The following is a 25,184-nucleotide window of genomic DNA, read 5'->3' as shown; positions in this document are numbered from 1 at the left end:
GGATAGAAATCAAATAGGTGGTTACCAGGACCTGGGGGTTGGGTAGGGTTTGACTGTGAAGAGGCATGAGGGAAATTTGGTGGGATATGGACAAAGTCTATATCTTGATTTTAGTGGAGGTTACATACGGTTTATGTTTGTCAAAACCCCTAAAACTGTACATTTTAAAAAGTCAGATTTTGTGTGTATAAATTGCATCTCAATTAACTTGACTTAAAAAAGATGTTAGGAAGTAACAGATTTTAATTCAGGTAAACCACAGTATTTGCAGTCACGTTGGTCTTTACAAAGGATCTTATTTGTATATCGTTTTAACACAGTTGTGAGGTTAGATAAGGTGCTGGGTCTTTTAGCTACACCATCCAATCCCTTTTCCAGCCGGGTGTGACTGAAAGTAAACGTAATAGCAGATTATGGGGAGAAAGCAGAATGACATCTCGGTGTGTATTTCACACACACAATTCCCTCCCCTGTGGGTTGCTCTGGACTGGCCATGTCCCTTGATGAAAGGTCACATTTCTTCTGACAGGCACCTTTGTCTACCCATATTCCTCTGTCTCTCCTTAAACTTTAACCCTTCAAGATTGGGGATAATTGGCTACTATTGGGTTCAGGGACCAGAGAGGTCCCTCTACACCCTGCCCACATTAAATTCTCCACAACTTTATTCAATTTCAACGTGCCGTCTCTTTACTGTCACAATCCTGATTGATACATAGAACAAGGTGCAACTCCTAATTCCATCACTTTGAAGCTGTGAGCAGTTGGCCCATGCATTTATCATATTTGAACTTTAGTTTTTTCATCTGTTAAACATGAATAATAATACCTCTTCAGCAAGGTTGTCATGCAGGTTAAATAATGATATACTAGCTGAAGAGTTTTCATTAATAGTTTCTCCCTTTTTCATCTTAGTCTCTCCCTTCTATCACTGGATGTATATTCTCTTTCAACTTCTTCACATGCTCCTGTTTCTGCTCTTTCAAGGTAACAGAATTTCCCTAAAATGTATTAATGCATAAGCAATTTATACAGGGGGTATATAATGTGCAGAACCCTGCATAAATGGCTTAAATGTACCATGGTTATGTGCCTGGAATAAGCTTGCTATTTCGACTGCTGCAGAACAGTTAAGTCAAACTTTTGAATTAGGTCAACAAAATCCACAAATAGGGTGGAATCTTTGGACTGTCTAAGCAGGGACAGATCTGGAATAAATCAGCCGCAGATATCACTTGTCAGCATGCTGAGGGAGGCATTTCAAATAAGACTAGAAGGTACGTCAAAAATATTGGCTTCTGGTAGCATTATGATGTATCCATTAAATCTATACTGAGAGTTTTCCGTCATGTGGATTCAAGCTAACATAATCGTTTTATGGCAGTAATGTCTAAACAAGGGTCCACAATTAGGCTGTATTTTTATCTTGACTTGTGAGCTATCACTGCCAACTACTCAAATTTCAAGCTTGTTGAGAGGTATGTTATCCTGGAAACCCTTCATTAAAAAATGAAACATTTTACTGTCCCACCAATTCGATGTGCTCTGGTCAGTCCCTATCTAGATCCAAATTAACCATGTAATTGTTTCTACCCTAGTGACTAGTATTTCTAATGACTTTTAGAGAAAAACCAAAGAGAACAAATTTATTTCTATTTTCACAAAACATCATCTGGCTTGGATTCTTTTTCTAGCTTTTTAAATAGTGAGACAGGATGACGTTGTGGGAAAGGAACTGGATATGGAATTAAGATGCGTGTTTGAAACCTGGTTCTGCTACTACTTCCCAGCTGTGTGGCTTCATAGAGTCATTTGATTAATGTAGACTCAGTTTCCTTTATCCATTAAATGGGCATCTGGTGGTGAATCAAATGAGCTCATAATAATCTAACAGCATAATACGTATTCTAGAACTTAGTAACTTTTACAATCTGTGTGTATAAGGTTGCAAATGTGATTACTAGGAAATGAAATGAAGAAACCTTTCAGACAGAGGCAGGAATGTTTTGGTGAAATGAAAATTAAAATACTGGAGGACGGAGAAAGATAAGAATGATTACAACGCCTGCATTTATAGCCCACATGTCACAGTTCGGTATTTATAGGTTTGTTAGTGACAACCTTCCCAGTATAGCAATGTTAATTACGAAGTAGCTGTCAGTCTCCCTGACACAGCACTATGCACCTGACTAAGGCTGAAACTGCTCACCATTTCCATAGATGATCATTTCATTTAAGAGTCCAAAATATACCCCAATAAATCAGTTTGAGTTGCTGGGTATAATCTCCCTAAATCTTACTTTGAAATAGCCTGGTGAGCCTCTTTTTTTTTTTTTTTTTAAACAAATCCTAGTGCATTTTTGTTTCCCAAATATGATTTGTAATTATCCGAGCTAGACATAAAACCTCAGGGAGAAGTGATGGGTCTCAGGCTGAACACAATATTAAATGTATACTTAAATTTTCCAGAGCCCAAGCTCCTGTTGCTACTTAAATACCATGAGCAAAGCAATAGATAAATATGGAGAAGAGAGAGGGAAAGAGAAAAGCTGAGAGAAAGAGAATAAGAGAGAGAGAGAGTGGGGGGGGGGGGGGAGACTGAAGAAAGGCTTGGGAAAATGTTCAGTGGAAAATCTAGAAATGATGTAAGAGAAAGCAAAGACAGGGATTGGAGTAAGGGGTGTCTAACTGAGACTATAAAAACTCAGAGAGAAAACTCACCATCAGGGCTGAGTTTGGGAGAAACTGCACAGACAGGACTCTAAAGTTAGAATCTCCTGATTTTTCACAAGGTAAGTTAAATATAAAAACTATGAGAAAAACTTAAGGGTTTACTTTTCTTTTAAACCAGTTTTTAAATTTTCACATACTGTTAAAATGTTTCGATTATATCTTGATTTTGAATGTTTCTTGGTAATATTTCCCTCTCTAAAATGAGTAGAAAAATCTAAGAAGATATTTTTGTAACACAAAATTAAAGTGGAGCTAATTGTTCAGATATTTCTTATTTATTATATTGTTTGTTGCTTTTATTTCCCACTTCAAAACAAAGAGAAAGACAATGCAAGATGATGATTCTCTATATATGTTAACAGTATTAATTTTGCTTTCATCAAAGATGTCCAATGTCAGAAAATGTTTAAGTGTATAAAAGTGCTCAACTTTTAAAAGCCTCGGTAGAAAAGAAAGGTTTTCTCTTATCTTGATTTCTATCAAAGTTAAAGCTTAAGAGATATTCCTAAATTAATCAAATTCTAAATTCAATATTCTATATTCTTCAAACCTAAATTATCCTCTGGTTTTCTTCTTATAAAACTCAAATATGCCACTGTGATATTAATAACAGTTTAGACTTAAGTCATACAAATTCTTTTGTATTTGAAGTGCTCTTGCTATTAAATGATTACATTGAGAGTTAATCTGAAACATATATTTGAGTTATGTTTAAGAACAAATTTAAAACTTTATTTCTGGTTTTGATCTGTAGGAATAGTGTACACTCAATAAATTCAGTTTTACCAATGCAAAATATTGCTCCTTCAAAATACAATGATAGATTCCATAGGTTTAGGAATGTGATAATTATTTGTTTTTAAATTATCTTTCTAGAAATTAAATAATGTTAATAATAATAATACATTATGAAGATTTTAATGCCCACATAAGCTATGAAATTGATAGGTCTCCCCAAAAACATCAGGCATGGCATGTATCTCCTCCATACTTTGGTACTAGTTTTCAGTATTCTTACAGAATTTTTCTAAGGAAACTCTCCCACGGATGTGAATTCAAGTCTCCTCTTTGTAAGCAAACTGCATGCACTGTGGTGTCATTGAATAAGTCATTTAGAGTAGGCTTTTTTTTTCTCCCCCTTATTTCTTGGAGTTTTGAACTGATTCCAGTATAATGAATATGGGCAGTAGAGAAGCAGATATGTTTAGTAGACTAGATTTGGGCTCTTCAGAACTATAATTTTAACTTCTTGTTAAAATACTTTCAATGATTTGAACCTTTGATTAATAAAATTAGATTAATGGAACTTGTCCCAAAGGAACAGAGCTCAAGTAAGCAGTCCCAAAATATTGCCCCAACTCTGTCACTGTGTAGTTTATAGCTTCAGGCAAGTCTGAGGCACAGACTAGGGTTCAATAATATCCTGTTATTATGGAAAGAAATAAAAAAGCTGGCAATGCCATGATACAGAGTGGGAAAATGGCCAAAGGAAGCTCCCACATCAGCTAGTTTTTCTATATTAGAGAATGAAGACTCAGTTTCACAGTATTTTGGAGCTAATCTTTACACATTGCCTAATTTAATCTTATTGCCTATATTTCATCTACTGAGATCTCTATCTACTGGACCACTTTTGCTTAGAGACTATGGTGCCCTCAGAGGAACATGAGCTTGGGGGTCAGAAAACCAAACTTCTAATCCCAGTCCTGACTTCAGCACGTTTCGCTCAGCCTTCTCCGAGGCTTCATTCTCCCCCAGAGTTATAAAAGGTGAGCCCCAGGTCACCAGGTGCCCTTCTAGCCCTGGGTACCTCTCTATGTAGGCCAACTCCCCTGTGCCTGAGGTCTCTTTGATTAGAGGTCTCGTTTAAGTGAGCCTTTCCCTGTCTTTAATCAGATAGTTCTCAGGGTATCTCTGTGGAGCAGTGGTTAGCTCCAGCTGTCATCATTGCCGGATGTCTTAGCTGGCTTGAACTGACTGTCGCCCAGCCTTAGCCTTATCAGGGTCCCATCAGCTTAGGCCTCAGCATGAGGCTGCTCTCACAAGAACAGTTCCTCCACCATGCCTCACCCTACTCCCTCCTTTTCTTTATCCATCTTAAAGTTTTCCTTCATCTCCTTTCCCTTTGCCAACCTAATTATCTCTGAGCCTTGCTCTCTCCATCTGTTGAGAGTGTTAAATTTGACAGTTTCCAATGAGCATCCCCTCCATTTTCTAAAATTCTATGTTCCTGTGACACATAAGGCTGTAACCATGCAAAAAATGCACTTTTAAAATATCACCCATACCACCAATGGCAACTTGGCTGTTGGCCCACCAAGTCAGAGCTGTGGTTCCCATGGGATCATTTTGCCGGGTGCATTTTCCTGTAAGCTCTGACTTGTCCATCCACACCAAGGCTCTAAGAGGCATCCTGTCTTCCTCTGTCTCTTTTGCGGTCCATCCCTTCCCAGCTCTTCCAGTGCTTGTGTAAGGTCTAGTTCCAGTAACAAGATCTTTCATTCCCTTAATCCCCATGGTGGTTCTGCTTTCATGACAGAGCTTGACTATTGCTATACAGTCAATATCATAAAAACTCTGTGAAAATCGTAATCCTAACAACATAGAGATTTTCAAAAAAACAAAGTCAATAAAGACATTTTAGGAACTATAAAACAAAAATAGGTATCATATAAAATTCTATTAAAATTCAATTAAAAATTCACTTTTGTTACTACAATGAGAACTTGAATAATTATGTTTTGAGTATAAAAGAGATTACTTCCCTTTGTTTTCTTCCCATTATGATATTCCGTTGTATGCTAATATTTTCATAGAAATATTTCATAGAAATGTTATTGCTGAAATTAATGATAATGCATAATATACTGTAACACCAAACGTCAGAGTGGTTGCCACTTATAACTCTCTTTGGTGAAATTTCTTTCCTTGCTCAATATTACTTTGTTATAATTCATTTAATAATTACAATACCACTTTGCCATAATTCTAGAATTCAAGTAATTTAAATGAATTTCATCCTTAAAATGCATAAGGATAAAAAATATTTTTCATTACATAAAAAAGTAGTATGGCATCTTTCATTAAGCTGCCAGATTTAGAAGTCATTATCAGGATAATGATAACTACTATTTGCATAATTAATTTGTGCTAGTCAATTGCATTATTTGTAATCCTTATAATAAACCCACAAAATAAATTTGTGCCCCATATTCCTGATGAAAATATTAAAGCAAGAGGCTAAGTAGCATACCCAGTCAAGAATCATATCCATATCTGTGTAACTTAAGGACCGACCTCTTCCTGCTAATTGACTTCATTGTATACAGAAAGTATACACACAGTACAGGGAGTTCGGATACCAGTATTCTAAAGTAACTCTGCTTGTCTCAGGGCATCTATTTTAAAAAACACAATTATAATATTTTTTCATTTAGATCTAGCATGATTGATGTGGTGATGAAAGGAGAAACATTAATTTCAAAATAATAAAGTACTATGCAAATGTTTAAAAAGTGGTTACTTACAACAATTGTACTTGAAAGGAATGGAAGAGCCTGTTCTTGCAGGAAGAAATCCCTGGGCAGAGCACGTGGTCAAGGATTCTCTCCACTTTGACCAGGCTGTGAGCATCTGAGGACAAGATGGGTATCTTACTCACTGTTATCTCCCTGGCGCTTGACACATAATATATACCTAATAAGCACATCCTATTGAGTACATAAAATTTATATTTTTGACCCTTCATGTACATTTTAGACAGTATTTTTTATTGATTATATTGGCCAGTTAATGTAATTGAAATGTAAGTTAATATTTTTATCATATATTATATGTAAGTACAAAATGAGATAAAAGATAAAAGGTGGCGGTAACATTCCACAATATCCTGAGGCTAATCTATGTCATCTTTAATTGCATTTATCCTTTGAAAGCCTTTTTATGCCAGATAAAAAACCTTCCAATGTATCAAATGGCCAAGCAGCTAGTTTATGTACAAATCTACCAGCTTTTCTCTACCCATAATTTTAATGATACTAGTTTTTCTCATGATCAAGCATTAGAATAAAACAAGAACTCCCATTAGCAGAATTGTCTAGAATTGTCTACAGTCATACACTAAAGATTTTTTCTATTTCCAGGTGACATTGTTTTATTTCAAGAAACTTGTATTAATTCAGGGATCTAAGCACAAGCTAAGGTTGGATAAGGAGCAATCTTAAACTCTACTGGGATAATTATTGGAGAATATTGATTTGTGATGCTTTCATTAGAATGAGAATCTGAGATATTGAAACATTAATGGACTTGCTGGGACTCTGTCATGAGCTTCGTCCCATATTACTGTGGTTGTACAATTTGGGCAAATCTCTTCCCTTCTCTAAGCCTTAGTTGTTTTCATATCAATAAAGATGGAATGTTAATATGGTCTGCATTCCTATTTATCTAACACATAAAGCTGCTACATTCATTCATTCATTCATTCACTCAACACATCATGTTAACTCTAAATACTTTGTTAAATTTATTTACCTGGGCTTTTTAGTAATGCAATCTTCCCTTATTGTCATTATAAATTCCCTCTTAAATTTTTGCAAGAAAAGAGACTAGTACTGATTGCAAATTCCAACTAAGCAAAAAGAGAGACTGAACAACAAAATTTTTGAGATTTTTCCAAAGGCAATAATGTCTAAAAAAAGAATGAAAAGGGTGCCAAATAGAATAAAATCAATTAACACATGTATAGTAGTAAATTAACATTCTTCCTGATTCATAGCATTCAGGGAAAGTCCTTTGAAAATGCAGGTGTGTGCTACACTAAGAACATGTCATCCGTAAACATTTTACTTTATAAGCAGTTTGTTTTGGAGATGGAAAAATGTTTTATGCTTTTATAAATCGGTTATACTTGAAGGAGCATGAAACTGAGAGTCTGAAATGTAAGTTGTTTTTCTGGCTCTTTTAACTTGCTCTGTGATTTTGGGAAATGTACTATTGCCTACTGAAGAGCAATGTGAATGAGAAAGAACACATTCCTGATATTTTAATTAAAACAACAAAAAAAGGGAAATGTTAAACTGCTATCTCAATTTGCACCTTTCTTTCAGGATTGTACTTGAAACATAAAGTACCCATCACACAATTTACTCAAGATAACAAATTTTACAAAGAGAATTTCAAATAAATGTCTCAGCAACACAAGTATTTTTCTCAGATGTATTTTTGGGAGGATGATGTAGATTTTATATATATATAAATAAATAAATAAATATATATATATATATATATATATATATATATATATATATATATATACGCTAACAGAAGCTACAACTTATAATACAAACTGCTTTTGGACAAAAATCCTCAGTGATTTTTAAGTCTTTTATTTATGATGATACAAAAGCAATTACCCATTCCTAAAATTCTAAGTGCTACACTGAGTTGTTCACTGGGGCCAAATTCCAGAGGCAGGGAATTGAAGCTCCAGTAAGGAAGAGACCCTCAATTCACCTGGTGGGAGTCTCTCAAGCATTTCCAGCACCTGGCTGCTTCACACTTCAAAGAAAACTAGTAGCAACTTTCTTACCACTCTGTTCAAATACTGTCACTCACCGAAATATCAAAATTATCTGTACAATGTCAAACTGTAATGTTGCACAATCTGTAATACTTTATCAATGCCCCCAAATTTTCAGTTTCCTACCTGGTTGTTGAGTTTAAGTTTAATGTTCCCTGGAAGAATTTGGCTTCAAAGATCTGCCTTCAGCTCAAATATAATCCCCTTGAAGCCATGTAGTTAATCTTTTCCCATGATCTTATAGTTTACAAAACGTTTTCATGTACAATTTAGAGTTCCCATTGAAAAGTTTTTACCTATTGTAAAATAATAATAAAAATGATGTGGTATATTTTCATAAATAATTATCTTTATACATTATTAGTAAATAATATGAAATATAAGATTAAATACACTTATTACTGATATTTGGCATCCTAAACCAAATCCACAATGCTTATGCTGCTGGTAAATTAATTAATTTTAAATTAACTAATATCGAAATTTTATGAATTGACACAGTGGGTTTTATTAGACAATAATTTTATTTTGACAATTTAAGCATCTTGTTTAGGGTCACCAGACCAATAAGTAGCACAGCAAGGACACTTCTCCCTATTCCTCATATCTAATTTTGTGTTGTTTTTCTCACCATCGCAGAAATTTTTCTGATGTTTCTGCCTATTTGTTGACTGAAAGAGTTATATTTTTAAAATACTAAGCATAATGACTTAAGCATGATGAGAAAAAAGTAAAAAAGCCCAAGTAAATATTTGAAAGTACATTAGGTGTACTATATTTCATCCATTCTGATGCACATTTAACATCTTGGAAATTGGAATGCATCATACACTTGATAGGATGTCATAATTTAATTGGTAACATGTTTTCTTTTTAAAATACATGTATTAGATGGGATCTCTTACTATAAATGACATGTTAAAATGAAAGATTTGGAGGCCCTCCTGATTCAGCTGGAAATACTTTAAATTCAAGAGGAATGTGTTTATGTCAAAACCTACATGCAATTTTATGCATAGACTGGATGATTTGAGGGACAGCAGAAGGTCTTTCTAGCGACACCTGCACCAATTATTATCATTACCTACAATGTCTGCACTTCTGCCAGAAAAGAGCCAGATTCACCAACAGACTTTTAAAAAGCTAGAAGCAACATTAGAGGTCATTTAGACCAAGCCCATTTCACTTCACCTACAGAGGAAAGAGTTAGCCCAAGCAATAGATATGGTCAAGCCAAGGCAGGGCCTCAGTCTCCCAAGACTTGGAGCAGGTCTCTTTCTAGTACAGTGAGCCACATAGACTTTGTGTCAGGCATTGTCCCTTTTAGGTCCTCTTTTGAGATAAAAAAAATGATAGTCACTCTGTTATCTATTATTCCTAAAGCTTTTCTTTGTTATCAAAAAGACCTGGATGACTGTAACTCATGGAGCAGGGTACAGGGCACACTGAGCTTACTGTTTTACAGACTTACTCGGAGCCAAGCTGATTCACCAATTGCTTAGATGACTACCATCACTTTCTTTTTAAATTTAATTTAATTTAAATTTTATTTTATTTTATTTTATTTATTCATGAGAGGCGCAGTGAGAGAGGCAGCAGAGACGTAGGCAGATGGAGAAGCAGGCCCCCTGTGGGGACCCCGATGAGGGACTTGATCCCAGGACCCTGGGATCAGGACCTGAGCCAAAGGCAGACCCTCAACTGCTGAGCCAACCAGGCATCCCACCATCATCGCTTTCTAAGATGATGGTGAGCAGTGCAGCGCGCAGGTACCCATGGTCATTGCATAGTGTCAGAACTAAGGACCTTTTACAATATGTCCTATTAAATCTCACTTTAAAAATATATAAAGCCTTAATTAGTTTGTAAGTCCTTTATCCTTTATCTTTAAGCCCTTTATTTTTCGTTTTTGTTGAAAATAAGGGTGGGGCAAAGTCTATTTTGAGTATTTCCAGTCAAGTAACTAGTAAATTAAAAATTCTCAAAGTTATCAAGGTTCACCCCTAAACTCAGTATTCTTGAGACTTTCTAACATTTCTACTACCCATAGGTCAGACAGCAATGATAGTCTTAGATTGAAGAGAAGTTTTCTTCATCACCGGAGTATTTTGTGTTTTTCAACGCCAGCCCTCAAGGCAGATAGTTTAAAAGTGTCATTAAAAAGTGCCTACAGTCAGATGTTGGCTCACAATGTTTTTTTTTTTTTTTCAGCTTAACCTCTCTGTCTCTCTTTCTGACACCTACCCTCATTCCTGTTTGCTTTCTTATTTAGATCTGTGGGTTTTGATCTTTTCTCTTTTTTCCACTTGAGAGGGCTTTTTTTTTGTTTTGTTTTGTTGGGTTTTTTTTGTAACAATGATGACTCATTTTCTCACCGATTCTCAATAAGGCAAACATCTTTCTTCATTCTAACAGAATTCTCATTTAATTCTAGCTTAAATATAATTTTTTTTTTAGCTTAAATATAATTAAATAGTTTCTTTGCTACTGTACTTTCAGAGCCTTTAATATGCCAATATGCACGCTCCGTGTTCCTTGAGGGGATCTACAATATATGTTGCTTCCCAAACTTAAAGGACAAAACTTCACACACCTGGCTCCCTCCACTGCCACTCCAGCTACAGTTTGAGGATCCCTTTGGGATATAATTCTGACATGTGGAAAAGTCTTTGAAACAAAGGTTGAGAAGTTGCACAATGTGAATGTTTGTTTGTTCAGCAGTATTATTCACAATGTGAAAATTCAGGAACATAGTAGACCAATTGGCTGACAGTGAATTAAGTATTGCACCTAATTTTATCAGTCAGGTCCCACCCTCACTGTCTCCTTGGAAGATTCTCACTAGCCAGAGGAATAATATTCAAAAACTGCTCAATGTAAATTACTGATGTCCTGGAAAAATGACAAATGTCTCCGCTCTAGTATATTCCTACAATGAACATCCTTCAGTGTTCTTTCTGTGATTTGGAGTGTACATGGGGCCAACTAGATTTTAAGTCATAGGCTATATTTATCCACTATCAACAAAATAGGGAAACGGAGCTCAACCTACTCTTTTCCTTCCCTCCCTATAATTTCCTCTATTTCTAATTTTGTGGCAATCAAGTTTCAACTAGTTAATCAAATGTCTTTTGTGTGGCAGGTGCCAGGGTGTTTGTTTTCATTAGTGTACCAACTGCCATATTTAGGAACTTGGCCTTTTGGTTAACTGGCTACAAGCATGGCTTTAAACCATTAAATGTGTGTATTTAAACTCAGCATTTATTTTTACATCTCCCTATCCAAATAATCAGGATGTGGTTATCTTTAAGATGATACATTATGACTTTTTCCTATATACACCCAAGCACAAAAATATATGCCTTGGACATAATCATCAATATTATAAATGCCCATCATCCTGTGCCATTTATAATATCGCAAAGATGAAGAGAAACCTGGTTAGTAAAACGTACATAAAAATAGTTAAAGGAAATCCACATGGAAAGATTTATAAAATTGGACAGTTTCACACTTTGTAACCTGTTTTTAACATGATAAAAAATGAGGAAGGCAAACATCACAATTGTAGCTTAACTTTGATTGAATAAGAGAGCTATTTTTTAAAAAATAAAGATATGCAAGAAATATGAAGTCATTTTTAAAATAATTCAGGTTTTGATGTATCTTCTGCAGTTAAAAAGACATCAGAATAATCAGGAGGAAAAGGCATAATTCTGTGGCAGATATTCTAAAGAATTCGTAATGCATTTTTATCGGATAGCTGTTGCATTCTTTCTTGTTATTTTTCTACTGTCTCAATAAGAGAACTAGTCATGAGTTACTGTTTTTTGATACTTACAAAAGTGCTCAGCTCAGATATTATTTTGTTAGAGAACACAGGATTTACTGCCCTCTTCCAGAAAGGGTGGAATATAGAGAAGCAACTAGTGGTTAACATAGTAAGAGTCCAAAATATTTGTTGGTGACATATTGAAGAACTAGTTTAGACTAACATGAAAATCAAAATTATATTTAATAAATGTTATAAACAACACTAAAATCTGTTTATGCCCATTTTAAGTGTTAAGACATGGTTAGCACAGACGCTACCCTGTCTATATAAAACACTTGTCTGTATTCTAACAGATGATCTTTCTTGCTAAAATCTACACTAAGGTTTCACAATAGCAGTATTATAAGGAAATGTCATAAAAAAATTCTTGGATCACACCAAAGCGAATGTAGTTACTAAAGAAATACTTAGTAATACCTCATCAGTGTTCTTTCACTAACAAATTACAAGTACTATAGGAGATAAAAAAAGTTTACACAAATCAAGTCAATCCTCTCAAAGCTCTTTTGAGGTGAGAATTCTTTCTTGCTTCACTAATGAAACAATAAAGCTCAAGTAGATTAGGTGATGCACATCCAGTGTTACTAATACAAGGAGACTCGAGTCCAATTTTTCAGATCCATCTAAGCATCCCATCCTTTTTAATCCCAGAAGTTTTCCAAATGTTTTTTTATGGAAAAAAAAGTTTATTGAGACTTCGCACTCATCATATATGAACTGGGGACTGGGGCGGGAGAGTTGAGAGGTGAGACTTTGTCAATATAACGTACTAAGTAACGAAGTTGGACCCATTCTATTGTAACCCACAGACTGTAAACTTCCCTAAAACAGGCAATGCCTCCCCTTTACCAGCAGTCAAATTGGCAGCTAGCAGACTCGGTATAGACCATAGATTAGCTTTAATTGTTGATATAGTGGTTTTTTAAAATATAGGAAATCACAAATGTATAAATAACACATCTTTGTGCTCACTGCACAGAATTAACAATTGTACAATTGAGACATATTTGCTTTAAAAAATATATTCATTAAAACTAAGTCCCTATGTTTCCCTCCCTCCACAGAGGCAATCATAGTCATGAATCAAGTTCCATTGGTTTATACTTTAAGTGTGTGTATAGATTTCAAAATATATAAAATTGCTTTGTGTATCCCCAATTTAGGTAAATGGTAGCATAGCATATATGTTGTTCTACAACTTCTCATTTCCCCCAAAGTAGCTTCTTTGAAATCTATGCATAGAAATACACATAGCATTTAAGACATTGTTTTAACAGTAGACACAGATATATTTAAGTCATTTGTTCTAAGTCCATAATACAGATGTACCTCAATTGATAAATCCATTTCCTCCTGGGTGGAGTACTTGGGTTGATTCCAGTTTTTGACCACTATAAACAATGAGTATACAAACTTTCTGATACATGTCTCCATATAAACATGTAAGAGATACTTTGGAATATATATCAAGAAGTAAAATAAATGGGTTATAGTGTAGGACATGATCATTTTCAACTTTTCCGGATATTGTCCAATTTTCTTCAATCCAATCCAATCAATTGGATTGGTTTCCAAATCCACCAGCATCACTTGTGTTTTTCAGTGTCCAAGCACCATTCTAACATTTGCAATGTTCACTTTAAATTTTTGCCAACCTGATACATGTCTCTCTCTTTTTTGTATTAAATAAGTTGCAAGTATTTTGGGATGATGTATTTTTGGATGTTTACTTTCCATTAGGTTATTTCCTTTTATGAAATGCCCATTCATAACTTTGGCCAATTTTTAATATAATTGTTCACTAATTGTTATTTTTAATTTTATTTATCAGTTTTAAGCATTTCAAATGCTAATCTTTCTTTTATACAGTATGTTGAAGGTATATCCCATTTTGCACCTTTTGAATCTTAAGAAATCCTCTCATAACACAAGGACATATATATATTTGCCTATCGGATACGTGGTGCTTTTGAATTTGTGAATTTGATAGCTTTTAGACAGAGCACATTCTCTCAGGTTCATGCAGACCTTGCTAGGCCTTATTTTCTAAAACCTGGCCAATTTCACACATTTCCCCTAGATATATGAGGTTATAATCCTTGGATTAGATAGTCAAAGAATAAAATTATACAAATTAGATTTCTCAGACTTTGGTTAGTTCAAATTATGATTATATCTATACAACCCCAGTCTAGGTTTCCATGGAAATGAAGCCTTGATAAAGTTCATGCAAGGAAAACTGACAGTTTCTATTAAGTATTATTTAAGTTTTGCAGAGATGCACTCCAGCACATAGAAGCTGAATGATTTGGCTTATCACCTGCATCTAACAAGCTTTACAGGAGCTTTTGTTCTCTATCTTTATATGCCAAACTAATAAATGTTGACTTTGATGTATGTGACCCTCAGATGCTGGACTGGAGATTGGCAAATGCACATTTTATTCTGGCCATGACGTTGATGCTGTGGAGTTCAGGAAAAGTACACTCAGTGGATATAGCAACAGAGGTAATTAATGGAAACTAGCTTAAGGGATCATATATTTTTTTATGAACAGAAGCCATTTCTACTAGTGTCAGAAGCAGGTGCTGCTGGAAAATAGATGCCTCCGTAGCACAAAATCAGGGAGATAGGTTTTTTTTTTTTTGTATTGTCTTGACTTCACTATAGATTCGGAGAAGGCCGGTTATCTGACTGTCAAAAAATAAACTGGAAGTAATAAAGATTTGTATTCCCTGAACAAAAAGCATTAAGAGAAATTCCATTATCATTTCAGCCATATTTTTAATGAAATCAATTACATCAAGGTGAAGTGCTTTTGTGGGAAAATTGAAGTTGTTAACTGTCAAAATTTAACTCGCTTTGGCCAAACTCTGTACTACTATACAAATATTTTCTTGCTGCCATGACTAAAGTACACAAGGAAAGAAATGTGAGGACATCTCCATGCAGAGAAACAGTAATATGGCTTATCTGATCTTATAGAAAGTGTTCTCTGTACTTCATAACTAAACAAGTGAGAATTTGAAATGCATTTTACTGAAAGAAAGTTTTACATGAGTTCCATGAATTTTTTTCCCCTGAGGATTAAGAATATCTTGAAAAGGAACCAAACTCTATTTTGCATGTGCAGTGATTGGAAGAATGAAAACATATTTTTTTGGAGGATCCTCTAAGAGATAGAAGATCTCCTATATTTGCCCTTTGAAAGTTTGTCTACTACTCTTTAGAGTTTCTTTCTCATGATTATATAGCATCCTTCCCTTCCCAGTTTCTATGTTGTCAAGCTCATGTAGGGAAGAGATAGACATTATGAGTTTGTGGACATTATGGAGTCTGCTCTGTAAATAACAAGAGCCATGAGAGATTTCTTGTATTCTTTCTATATGATGACAGTACGCGTGAAATAATCAGCTTCATGGCAGTGTTAAGGATAGAAGAGAAAAAGGGGAGATAGGAGATAGAGAAGCAGGCCATAAAGTTATTAAGAGTATACACTAAGCAGTAAGGAGTCGCCGTTGATGGGAATCAGAAAGAGCAAGAGCAAGAGGGGTTTTCCAGGAACTATTGACCAGACTGCGCAAATTTGGTTGGCTCAGGAAAGAGGAGGATTGATAGCTTTGAGTTTAGGTGTCAGACTATAAGTATTTCAAGAGTTTCTGGGGCTAATGATGAAAAGAAAAATGTCACTTTTTCATTTTTTGAGGGGAAATGAAGAACATAGAGAATGGAAGAAATAATCGAAGAAGGACAGGAAAGGAAGAAAAAGTCTTGCCAAGACCAATAGTCTGGCATAAGGAGGAACGTGACTAGTGGAGGACGCAGGGAGGAGGGCCCTGGGACTAGTTTCTTCCCACAGGGGAATTTTCTCATTTTCTTAGAAAAGTATATCCCCCCAATTGCACAATGACTAGAGATAATTAATAGAAACATTTTTTAAAAAAAGATTTTATTTATTTATTCATGAGAGACACATAGAGAGAGGCAGAGACATAGGCAAAGGGAGAAGCAAGCTCCTGCACGGGGGACTGGATCCCAGAACCCTAGGATCACTGCCTGAGCCGAAGGCAGACACTCACCACTGAGCCATCCAGGTGCCCCAATAGGAACATTTTTAAATGCTGTGATCAAGCTTAGGAAAGGAAAAGACAGGCTTCATAAATGACATCTACACTTTTCTGATTTGCATGAAGTGCAAACTGGCAAAATATGTAACAAAGAAGAAATTTTGCATGGGAGGGTGAAATTATCAGGATAGTTCTGACTCACAGTAGACTCTCATTAGCATGTAGTAACATTGGGCAGCCCAGGTGGCTCAGCGGTTTGGTGCCTGCCTTCGGCCCAGGGCATGATCCTGGAGTCCTGGGATCGAGTCCCACGTAGGGCTCCCTGCATGGAGCCTGCTTCTCCCTCTGCCCGTGTCTATGTCTCTCTCTCTCTCTCCCTGTGTCTCTCATGAATGAATAAATAAATCAGAATATTTAAAATAAAAAAAAAAAAGCATGTGGTAACACATCACATGGAAAGATATAGTAAGCTTCATGAGGGCAGAGACTGGATTCTGTTCATTTTCACATCTGCCAAGTCTAATGCAGAACCTGGTCCATAGTGAGTGCTTAATGGCTTGAATTAATAAATTGTGAATGAATGGTGAAAAGAAAGCAGTGTGAGGTTTGCATTTTCAAAATTTCTTAAACAAATATTCAGAAATTTGCTGAGTACTAACTATAAGCAAACTACTGGCCTAAGCATTGAATAGAATAAACAAATAAAAGACTAATTAGACACAGTTATTGCCCTCAGGATATTCACAATCAGAATCAGTACAAATATATGGTAACCAATGTAATACAAGGGAAAATGTAATGAGCACAATGATGAAAGAAGTATAAATAGAGTGTTATGGGAATGATAAGGAAGGATGCAGTTGTTTATTGAAAAAGATGTGAAAAGAATAATCAGTTAATATACTAAATTTTAGAGGCAAGCCTCTAGTTTTTTTCCTTTATTCCTGTGCGTGTGTGTGTGTATGTGTGTGTGTGTGTGTTGTTTTAATTCTTTTGGATATACCTCACCTCTATGCATTTTTGTCCCCAAAAGGCTTTTTCTCAAGACCATAAATCCACAAGAAATCAAGTTTTCACGACAGGCAGGCAGGTCAGCTAAAGGTAACAAAAGCCAAATGAGATGATTACACACATTTGAGGTTTCTTTTTCTGAACAAATGGAATCACCTTTCCCGCCCTGCAGGCTTTTGATTCTGGAGTCATAGATGTGCAGTTGCCACCCACAGTCAGGGAAGAGAAGTCAGCTACTAATCTGGCAGCAAAACTCTTGCTTCTTAATGAACTTGTGTCTCTGGAGAATGATGTAATTGAAACAAAGAAGAAAAGGAGCTTCTCTGGTTTTGGGTCTCCCCTGGACAGACTCTCAGCTGGCTCCGTTGATCATAAAGGTAAACAGAGGTAAGGAACATTTTTATTTTTTAATTCAATTCTTCCACTCTAATTTCAGAAACAGAATTCCACATAAAAAGTGTAATGAAAACCTTGTAGATAAGTATATTTGACAGCGTTTTAGCTAACTTGTGAGTTTAATAGTATGATTTTGAACAGAATGATTTAGTATCTAAAATGACTGCTACAGTGTGCATTAATATTGTTATACTTTCCTGAGGAAACTTCCATTGCATGCAAATGTAAAATAGTTATTATCAGACTATTACAGCATTGGGAGGTGAGGGTGTGTGTGTGTGTGCTATGGGATAAATGTTCTCGCTACTTGAGTCTTCAATTTAATAGAGCTACCCAGAATTCCATTTCTATTTTCACCTATGAAACAAAGCTTTCCAGAATGAGTGAATGAGCCTACTCCCATATACCAAGAGGTGGTGGAGATTTCTCAGGACTTGGAGTCAGACATGTATGTTTAAATCAAATTTCTGATAATTTCTAGCTATATGACTTTACAAGAATCTTATTCTCTGTGATCCTCAGCTTATTTATCTGTAAAATGGGGATAATTACTTAACCTCTATAAAATTCAATGAGTACTTGGTATGCTGTTATTATAAGAGAATTAGAGTCATTAAATCTCTCTTTAATCGTTGAGTAACTATAGTAATTTCGAATCAGTTTCAAACTTTTCATTTTCTACTTTCTCAGTCTTTGTTCCTGATCTCATACATTTCATATTAGAAATTGCACAAAAAACCACCCAATTACCAAGGTCAGGAATCTGAGGAATTTGCTAGGATACCTTTTGCTTGCTTTAAACATTTTATTTTTCATGAAATTCTTCAAACTCATTTGTTTGGTGTCTTAAATATCTCCAGAATATCTTTTCCTATTAAGGCTTTCCTAATTTGGGTCTAAATTATCTTTTTCATATTTATTTTTTCCTCCAATCCTCCTTCATCTCCACTTCTACTACCATCATTACCTTTTATCACCAGTGTATCCTCTGCTCTACTGCCAGGGGAGATCATTTAACCCAAAAATCTTTTGGTGGATGTTCCCATTGCTTACAAGATAAAAGAAAACTCCTCAGCACATCCTACAAAGAATTTCAACATCTGGCACCTCATTTTTTCATACACTCATTTCCACGTCCTTTGCTCCAGTATCACCTGCTTACTTGGAGTTTGAGGACTTGTCATCTTTATTCATAGTGCCATGACTTTGCTCCATGATTCAGTATACAGGATACAATTTGCTACACTTCTGAGAGTCTCAAAGCTACATGAGGAAATAAAATTACCACTTGGGGAGTGTAATTTATCCTACTTGTACTTAAAAAATAGTCCCTCACTCCTGCTTTGAAATTCAGACCCTATTTTAATTAAACAAATACAAATTAGTTCCACTTAGTGTTGTAGGCATTGTGTTGAGTTCTGGTGGAAAACAGGAGGAAAGTATAGTCTCTTTCCCTCAAAGAAAACACATACTAATAAGAAATATGAAAATATTTATAATGAATTACAGTACAAAGCAAAAAGAGTTATGTTTATAGAACAATTTATAGAAGGCCATGGAAATTCAAGGAATCAGTGGAATGTTAGTGGAGAAAATATGCCTTCTAATAAATGATATTTCTTTATTCCTCAGTTTGCAACATAGTCTATTAAATAATTCAAAAATCAACATATAGATGCCATATATAAGTATTTAAATATAGATTTATAATAGCATAAATACATAGCATATATATCAGATTCATATATCATCAATATCATAAATGCATAAAACCTATATTGAAGTTTCATCCTAAAAATTTCTTCAGGAAGTATCATAAGGGGGGACCATATCAGGAGACATAATCTATCTCATACACCCCAGCTTGCAAGAAAGAGATTAGCAAGCATTTGATACCCATTTGACAGATTTTCACATATAAAGGCTACAAATAAACTATTATAAACATTTAAAAAATTAGGGAATATTATTCCCCTGAGCACTTCTTGAAAAAACTGCTAGATGAGCTTCTTTGGAGGACAGAAATTATTGGAGAAATATCATCACAGGAATTGGCGTGAGTGTAACACTTCACTATGTAATCACAGTAAAGTGAGGGAGGCAAACCAAGAAACAGACTCTTAACCCTAGGGAACAAACTGAAGGTCCCCAGAGGGGAGACGGTTGGGGGAATGGGTTAAATAGGTGATGGGGATTAAGGAGGGCACATATGATGAGCACTGGGTGTTGAATCACTATATTGTACACCTGAAACTAATATTACACTGTATGTTAACTAATTGAAATTTAAATAAAAACAAAAAGAATATCCATTTACAAGTATGTATAAGGAACCAATAAGAGGGATCCCTGGGTGGCGCAGCGGTTTGGCGCCTGCCTTTGCCCAGGGCGCGATCCTGGAGACCCGGGATCGAATCCCACGTCGGGCTCCCGGTGCATGGAGCCTGCTTCTCCCTCTGCCTGTGTCTCTGGCTCTGTCTCTGCCTGTGTCTCTGGCTCTGTCTCTCCTTCTATCTCTCAAGAATAAATAAATAAAATCTTAAAAAAAAAAAAAAGGAACCAATAAGAATAATACTAAAATATAAAAAGTAGGGGATCCCTGGGTGGCTCAGGGGTTTGGCGCCTGCCTTTGGCCCAGGGCGCGATCCTGGAGACCCGGGATCAAATCCCATGTCGGGCTCCCGGTGCATGGAGCCTGCTTCTCCCTCTGCCTATGTCTCTGCCTCTCTCTTTCTGTGTGTGACTATCATAAATAAATAAAAAATTTTTTAAAAAAAGTAGATTTGCACAAATGGAGTCTCATACTGTGTTCCTGCAAAAAAAGACCCAAAAGTAAAAAGATGGTAGCTCTTAGGTTAAATTACAAACAACACAATTTCAATAAAAAAATACTATCAGATATTTTTGTTAAAGAAATCGATTACAAAATTAACTTGAAAAAATTAATAACTGGCATAGACGAAAAAAGAAGGGCCCAACAAAATATTTTAAAATATCATATTTTCCTTTCCATACAGTAGTATAATAGCCCATGGATAGACTAAAACTAAAAAAAAAATAATTAATTAAATAAACAAAGCAGAAATTCAAGTAATAGATGTATAACTTGATTTAAAAGCAGCCTCAGATATTAGTAAGTAAAAGGATAGACTCTGAATAAGTGACTTGGAAATATGGAAAACAAAAGATAAAATTGATCCTTTCTCAAACTATACATTGTGATAAATTGTAAATGAATCAGAGATTTAGGTGAGAAAACAGATGAATCCATTGATATGGAGAAAATATTGACAAGTTCTGTTCAGAGAGACAGTAGGTAAAGTCTTCAAAATTCTGATGCAAAAATCCAGAAAAATCCAGAAAAAAATAAGGAAAAACTAGATACACTTGATTGATTACATATTTTTAAAAGTTTCCATGGCTACAGATACTGTAAAGCAAAGTAAAAAAGAAAAATAGTAAATTAGAGAAAGGCTTGTAACTTATACCAAAGACAAAGTGTTAATAACTTTAATATAGAGAGAGAACTTTTAAAAGTGGAGAAGAAAACAAACAGGCCTATGGAAGATGGGGTAAAAATAGTTCACGAGAAAAGAAATGCAAATCATGCACAATCAAATGAAAAGATGGTAACTATTGTCGTAAGAAGAAAAGCATATTAAAGTTTTTCTCATATACTATTCTTGTGTATGTTAAATTGGCAAAAAACCATTAAAAAGACAAGATAGTCTTGCCCTAAATCCACCTAGTAGGTGGATTATCAGGAAATATGAAAGGCAGAGAAATTACTTCAGAGACACTAAAGGGATGTGAACAGCAAGTCAGACTATAGGGAACTGCAAGACGAATAGTCCAATTTCTTCAATAAAAGAATTACAAGGTTTTGAAGAAAAAGAAAGAGATGGAAGGGAAAGGGGATCCTAAAGATGAAAGCAGAATAAGACATTTATTAACCAGTCACAATGTTAGGGGGTCCTAATTCAAACAAGTGATTTATTTTAAAAATAACTTATGTAGGAGACAATTGTAAATATGAGCAAAATCTACTTGATGATTTTAAGTAATTATTGTGTACTTTTAAATATCAAAATGGTAATGTGGTTACATTAAGAGAAGTTCTCATTTAAATATTTCATTGAATGTGTTTATCTTGGATTTACTCCAAAGTCATACAGGAGTGAGAACAGAATGGATGAAACAGCCTAACTGGTGATTGCTGACTTAGAATGAGGGATATTTGGGAGCTTATTATACTATTCTATTTGACAGGTGCCTGAAATGTCCCTTGATAAATTAAAGGGAAAAAAAGCTACACACTGAAAGAAAGAGTAGATTAGATCTGGCCAAACAGTAAATGAATTCATCATATGAGAAGGCTAAGGAAATTACTTTAGAATACACCAAGAGATGGAGAACAGAATGAGAAATTACAACATATATATTAATCTAATAAGAGTTTAGTGGGAACAAATAGAACAGAAGGAATCACTACTTGAGGAGATGGGGTTATTTTTTTTCAATATTTTCCAGAAAAGGTAAAATAAAATATAAATTTTCATATTCAGCAGTAATAACAAATTTTGACTGAAATAACTAGTATTGCTTTTAATCATTAGGTGGATTAAGAATAATTATTCTGTGGAAAGGAACTCATGTAAGAGATGGTTTACAGGCTTGAACATTCAGGGCATGTTCTTGCAAGGGCTTAATAGCATGGTGTTGGCTCAATATCAGATACAGACAAGAAGCAATATAGGAAACGAAATTGGGAAGGAGATTTGGGGCCACACAGGGACATCATGTTCAAAAACTATGTTCAAAAACCAGGCAAACCCCATATATAAACTCATTCAGTATCTCTGAAGCTAGACAGTGAAGGTCCCATCTAACATATATAAATCAAGAAAGCATCTTAGAGTAACTGATGATCTTAGGAGGTCAAAAATTAGTTTTCTATTTCCTTTATTTCTACCTTACCCTTCACTTCTGACTACTTCCAGAAATTGGAAATGAGTTAAGTGAAACTAATATATTTGCACAGTAGTTTCCTGATGAGCTTTAAAAATTGAGGATTTCCCTTAATGTAGACTTTTTATCTTGTTTCACGTCTGGAATTAAAATACAAAGACAAGGCTTTTCTGTAGTCTCTGGCATAACAACAAAGGTGAGCTCCGATGTCAGGATTATTTTATTTTGAATTTATTTAGAATTACCTATATACATTAATAATTTTCTCATGTAGATGTAAGTTATTTATGCATTTTATATTTTTATTTTCAATAGTTGATGTTTTACTCTTTCAAAGTAAATTCAAAGGGCACATCTTGTGTGGGGAGTGTTCCGGTTTTATATTTTTAATAGGGATTCCTGTTCTTGGTCTTAAATTAAATATTATATTTGGTTTGTATATTAGGAAGGTGAGAAACTTAAAATAAGTAGTAGCTCTTATATAAAATATTTCTCTATACCTTCTTGAGTTTTAATAGAAAAATAATTAGATTTTTTCAAAATGTAATGATAACTCAAGATTAAAGATTAAAATTTTCAATCATCTGATAAAAAAAAGTATCTTTCTATCACTGAAATGTATATAAAACAGTGACAGGACAAAAATTTGCATTTTCCCATATTTAGTAGAAAAAGACACAGTTTAGAATCCTGCAACTTTTTTATTAAAAGAAAATTCATAAGAACTATAGTAATTTTGCTTGGGAGAGTCACACATAAGGTTATTTGCTGCTCTTTTATCATATTTGAGACAATAGCTTTGGTCCATTAATCCAGGTAGCTTTAAACTCCTCTATATATTTTTAAATTTTTCACAAAATTAGGAAATATCGTTTACTTTAAAATGCATGCGTACACACTTTCTTTGTTGCTTATAACCTATGGTTTTTGTGACTATGCCATCAAGTTTTATCCTTCCCAGGCATGCAATCTCTATCTTCTCATATTCACCCAGAGAGGAGCATGGGTCTGAGATCAATTTTCATACAATAGCCCCAAGATTGTATCCATCACTTAATCCAGGGATTCATAAACTTTTTTGGGTCATGGGCCACTTTGGATAGTTTGGTGAAACTTCCTTCTTATATTATTATTTTTAAGTGGATAATATTCATAAAGTTCAAATCTTACCAATATTCGTAAAGTTCAAATCTTACCAATAGAATTATTCTGTATATAGAATTTTCCAAAATTTTTAAATTAGTAAATAACAGCATATATGTTTATTAATACATAAAATAACAAGTTCTAAGAGCCAAGTCTAAAAAGTAACAATCAATTCAAGTAGCACTGAACATAAAAGCAATTTCGAAGTATCTACAGTGACTGAAATGTGATCTGAATGTAGCTGTGATTTCTATTTGTAACAGAGGTCTAGACACTCCTCATGTTATTGTGATTTGTTCCCTGCATTCATATTTCCATTAGAGGGCAATGAAACTGAAGATGTAACATTTTCCCATCACATTTATGGATACCTGAACTATATTGGTACAGGACTCCATATTTTAAAAATCTGACTTTCAAGTATATGACATGCATTATTTTATTTCCAATTATTTTAAAATATTCAGAAAAGGAAGATTTTACAGTCTGCTTTTGAAAAGCTTCATAAGAGATGGAAATAGGAAAATGAATGAATAGTTGGGGAAAAATTTTTAAAAAAATCATGAAAGGATAAACAGAGCAAAGTCTATGCCAGATCATATTAAAATGAAGCAAAGGACCACCTATTGGTTCCTATTTTGTATGATGCTTAGCTTTTTTCCTACCTCAGTTTGACACAAGCTGTATTTTCAAATGGATGTGCAAATTACTTTAATTCACAGGGCGAAGTTAACCATGCTTTGAAGTCCAAAGTATTTTCCTCATTCAGCTCATCTGTTTAAAGCCTGAAGTTAATGAATGGTTTTCTCATTTATGCAAATAAAGCAGCTATGATTATATCCCTGGCCAAGTAGTATCTACTGCATAAATGACCCTCTAATATTAGAAGATGCTAATAATTGGTCTGGAATTTCTCTAAAAACTGTGTTCCTTCACTCCCTCCCACAATGCTGAGACTACCTTGGGGAAATAAAAACAGTACTAGTACTCGATATCTATATTTACTTGCTCTAAGTATTTTCTGTTATTGTTTGAATTCCCTCATTAATATTTTGGGGTCAGCCAAGCAAGTGATATTATTGTGTCAGTCAGAGTTTCTGCAGGAAACAAGCAGCACGTGTGACATAGGAAAATTTGAGAAGGATTTGTTCACAACAGGACTTTTTATAAAAGACAGAGCAGAGGGGAATTGTTGTGGATGGCACAACAGCCTGAGACACTGGTCCGAAGAGAGAAGGAAGGGAGGAGGTTTCCAAAAGTCAGAGAGACAGTCCTGAACAGCCAGATGGGTCAAGAGAAGCAGTGACCTTCCATCAAGAGGAAGTGATCTTGGAGGGCAGGAGGCAGGGGGAATTATCCTGATGTCACTTCCTCTGTTTTTCTAGTCTCTTCCCAAGGTTGCACATTACCTAACCAAACCAAAGACAGAGAGCAAAGGAACTTTTAT

At 34.8% G+C, this 25,184-nt stretch overlaps 1 protein-coding gene across 1 annotated transcript in view; it reads left to right on the top strand.

Annotated features, from left to right (window-relative positions):
• The first annotated feature begins 2,697 nt into the window (after positions 1-2,697).
• OSTN (osteocrin) overlaps positions 2,698-25,184 on the top strand; it is a 39,960-nt gene continuing 17,473 nt past the window's right edge. The window contains exons 1-3 of the mRNA XM_041732069.1: positions 2,698-2,792; positions 14,559-14,657; positions 17,400-17,614. Coding sequence (XP_041588003.1) covers positions 14,559-14,657; positions 17,400-17,614 — 314 coding nt within the window. The 5' untranslated portion in view covers positions 2,698-2,792. The remainder of the gene's footprint in view (positions 2,793-14,558; positions 14,658-17,399; positions 17,615-25,184) is intronic.

Source organism: Vulpes lagopus, chromosome 17 (genome assembly GCF_018345385.1).
Source record: "Vulpes lagopus strain Blue_001 chromosome 17, ASM1834538v1, whole genome shotgun sequence".
NCBI classification, from domain to species: Eukaryota; Metazoa; Chordata; class Mammalia; order Carnivora; family Canidae; genus Vulpes; species Vulpes lagopus.
The sequence above is the reverse complement of the archived record's forward strand: the minus strand, read 5'-3'. Positions and strand labels throughout refer to the sequence as shown.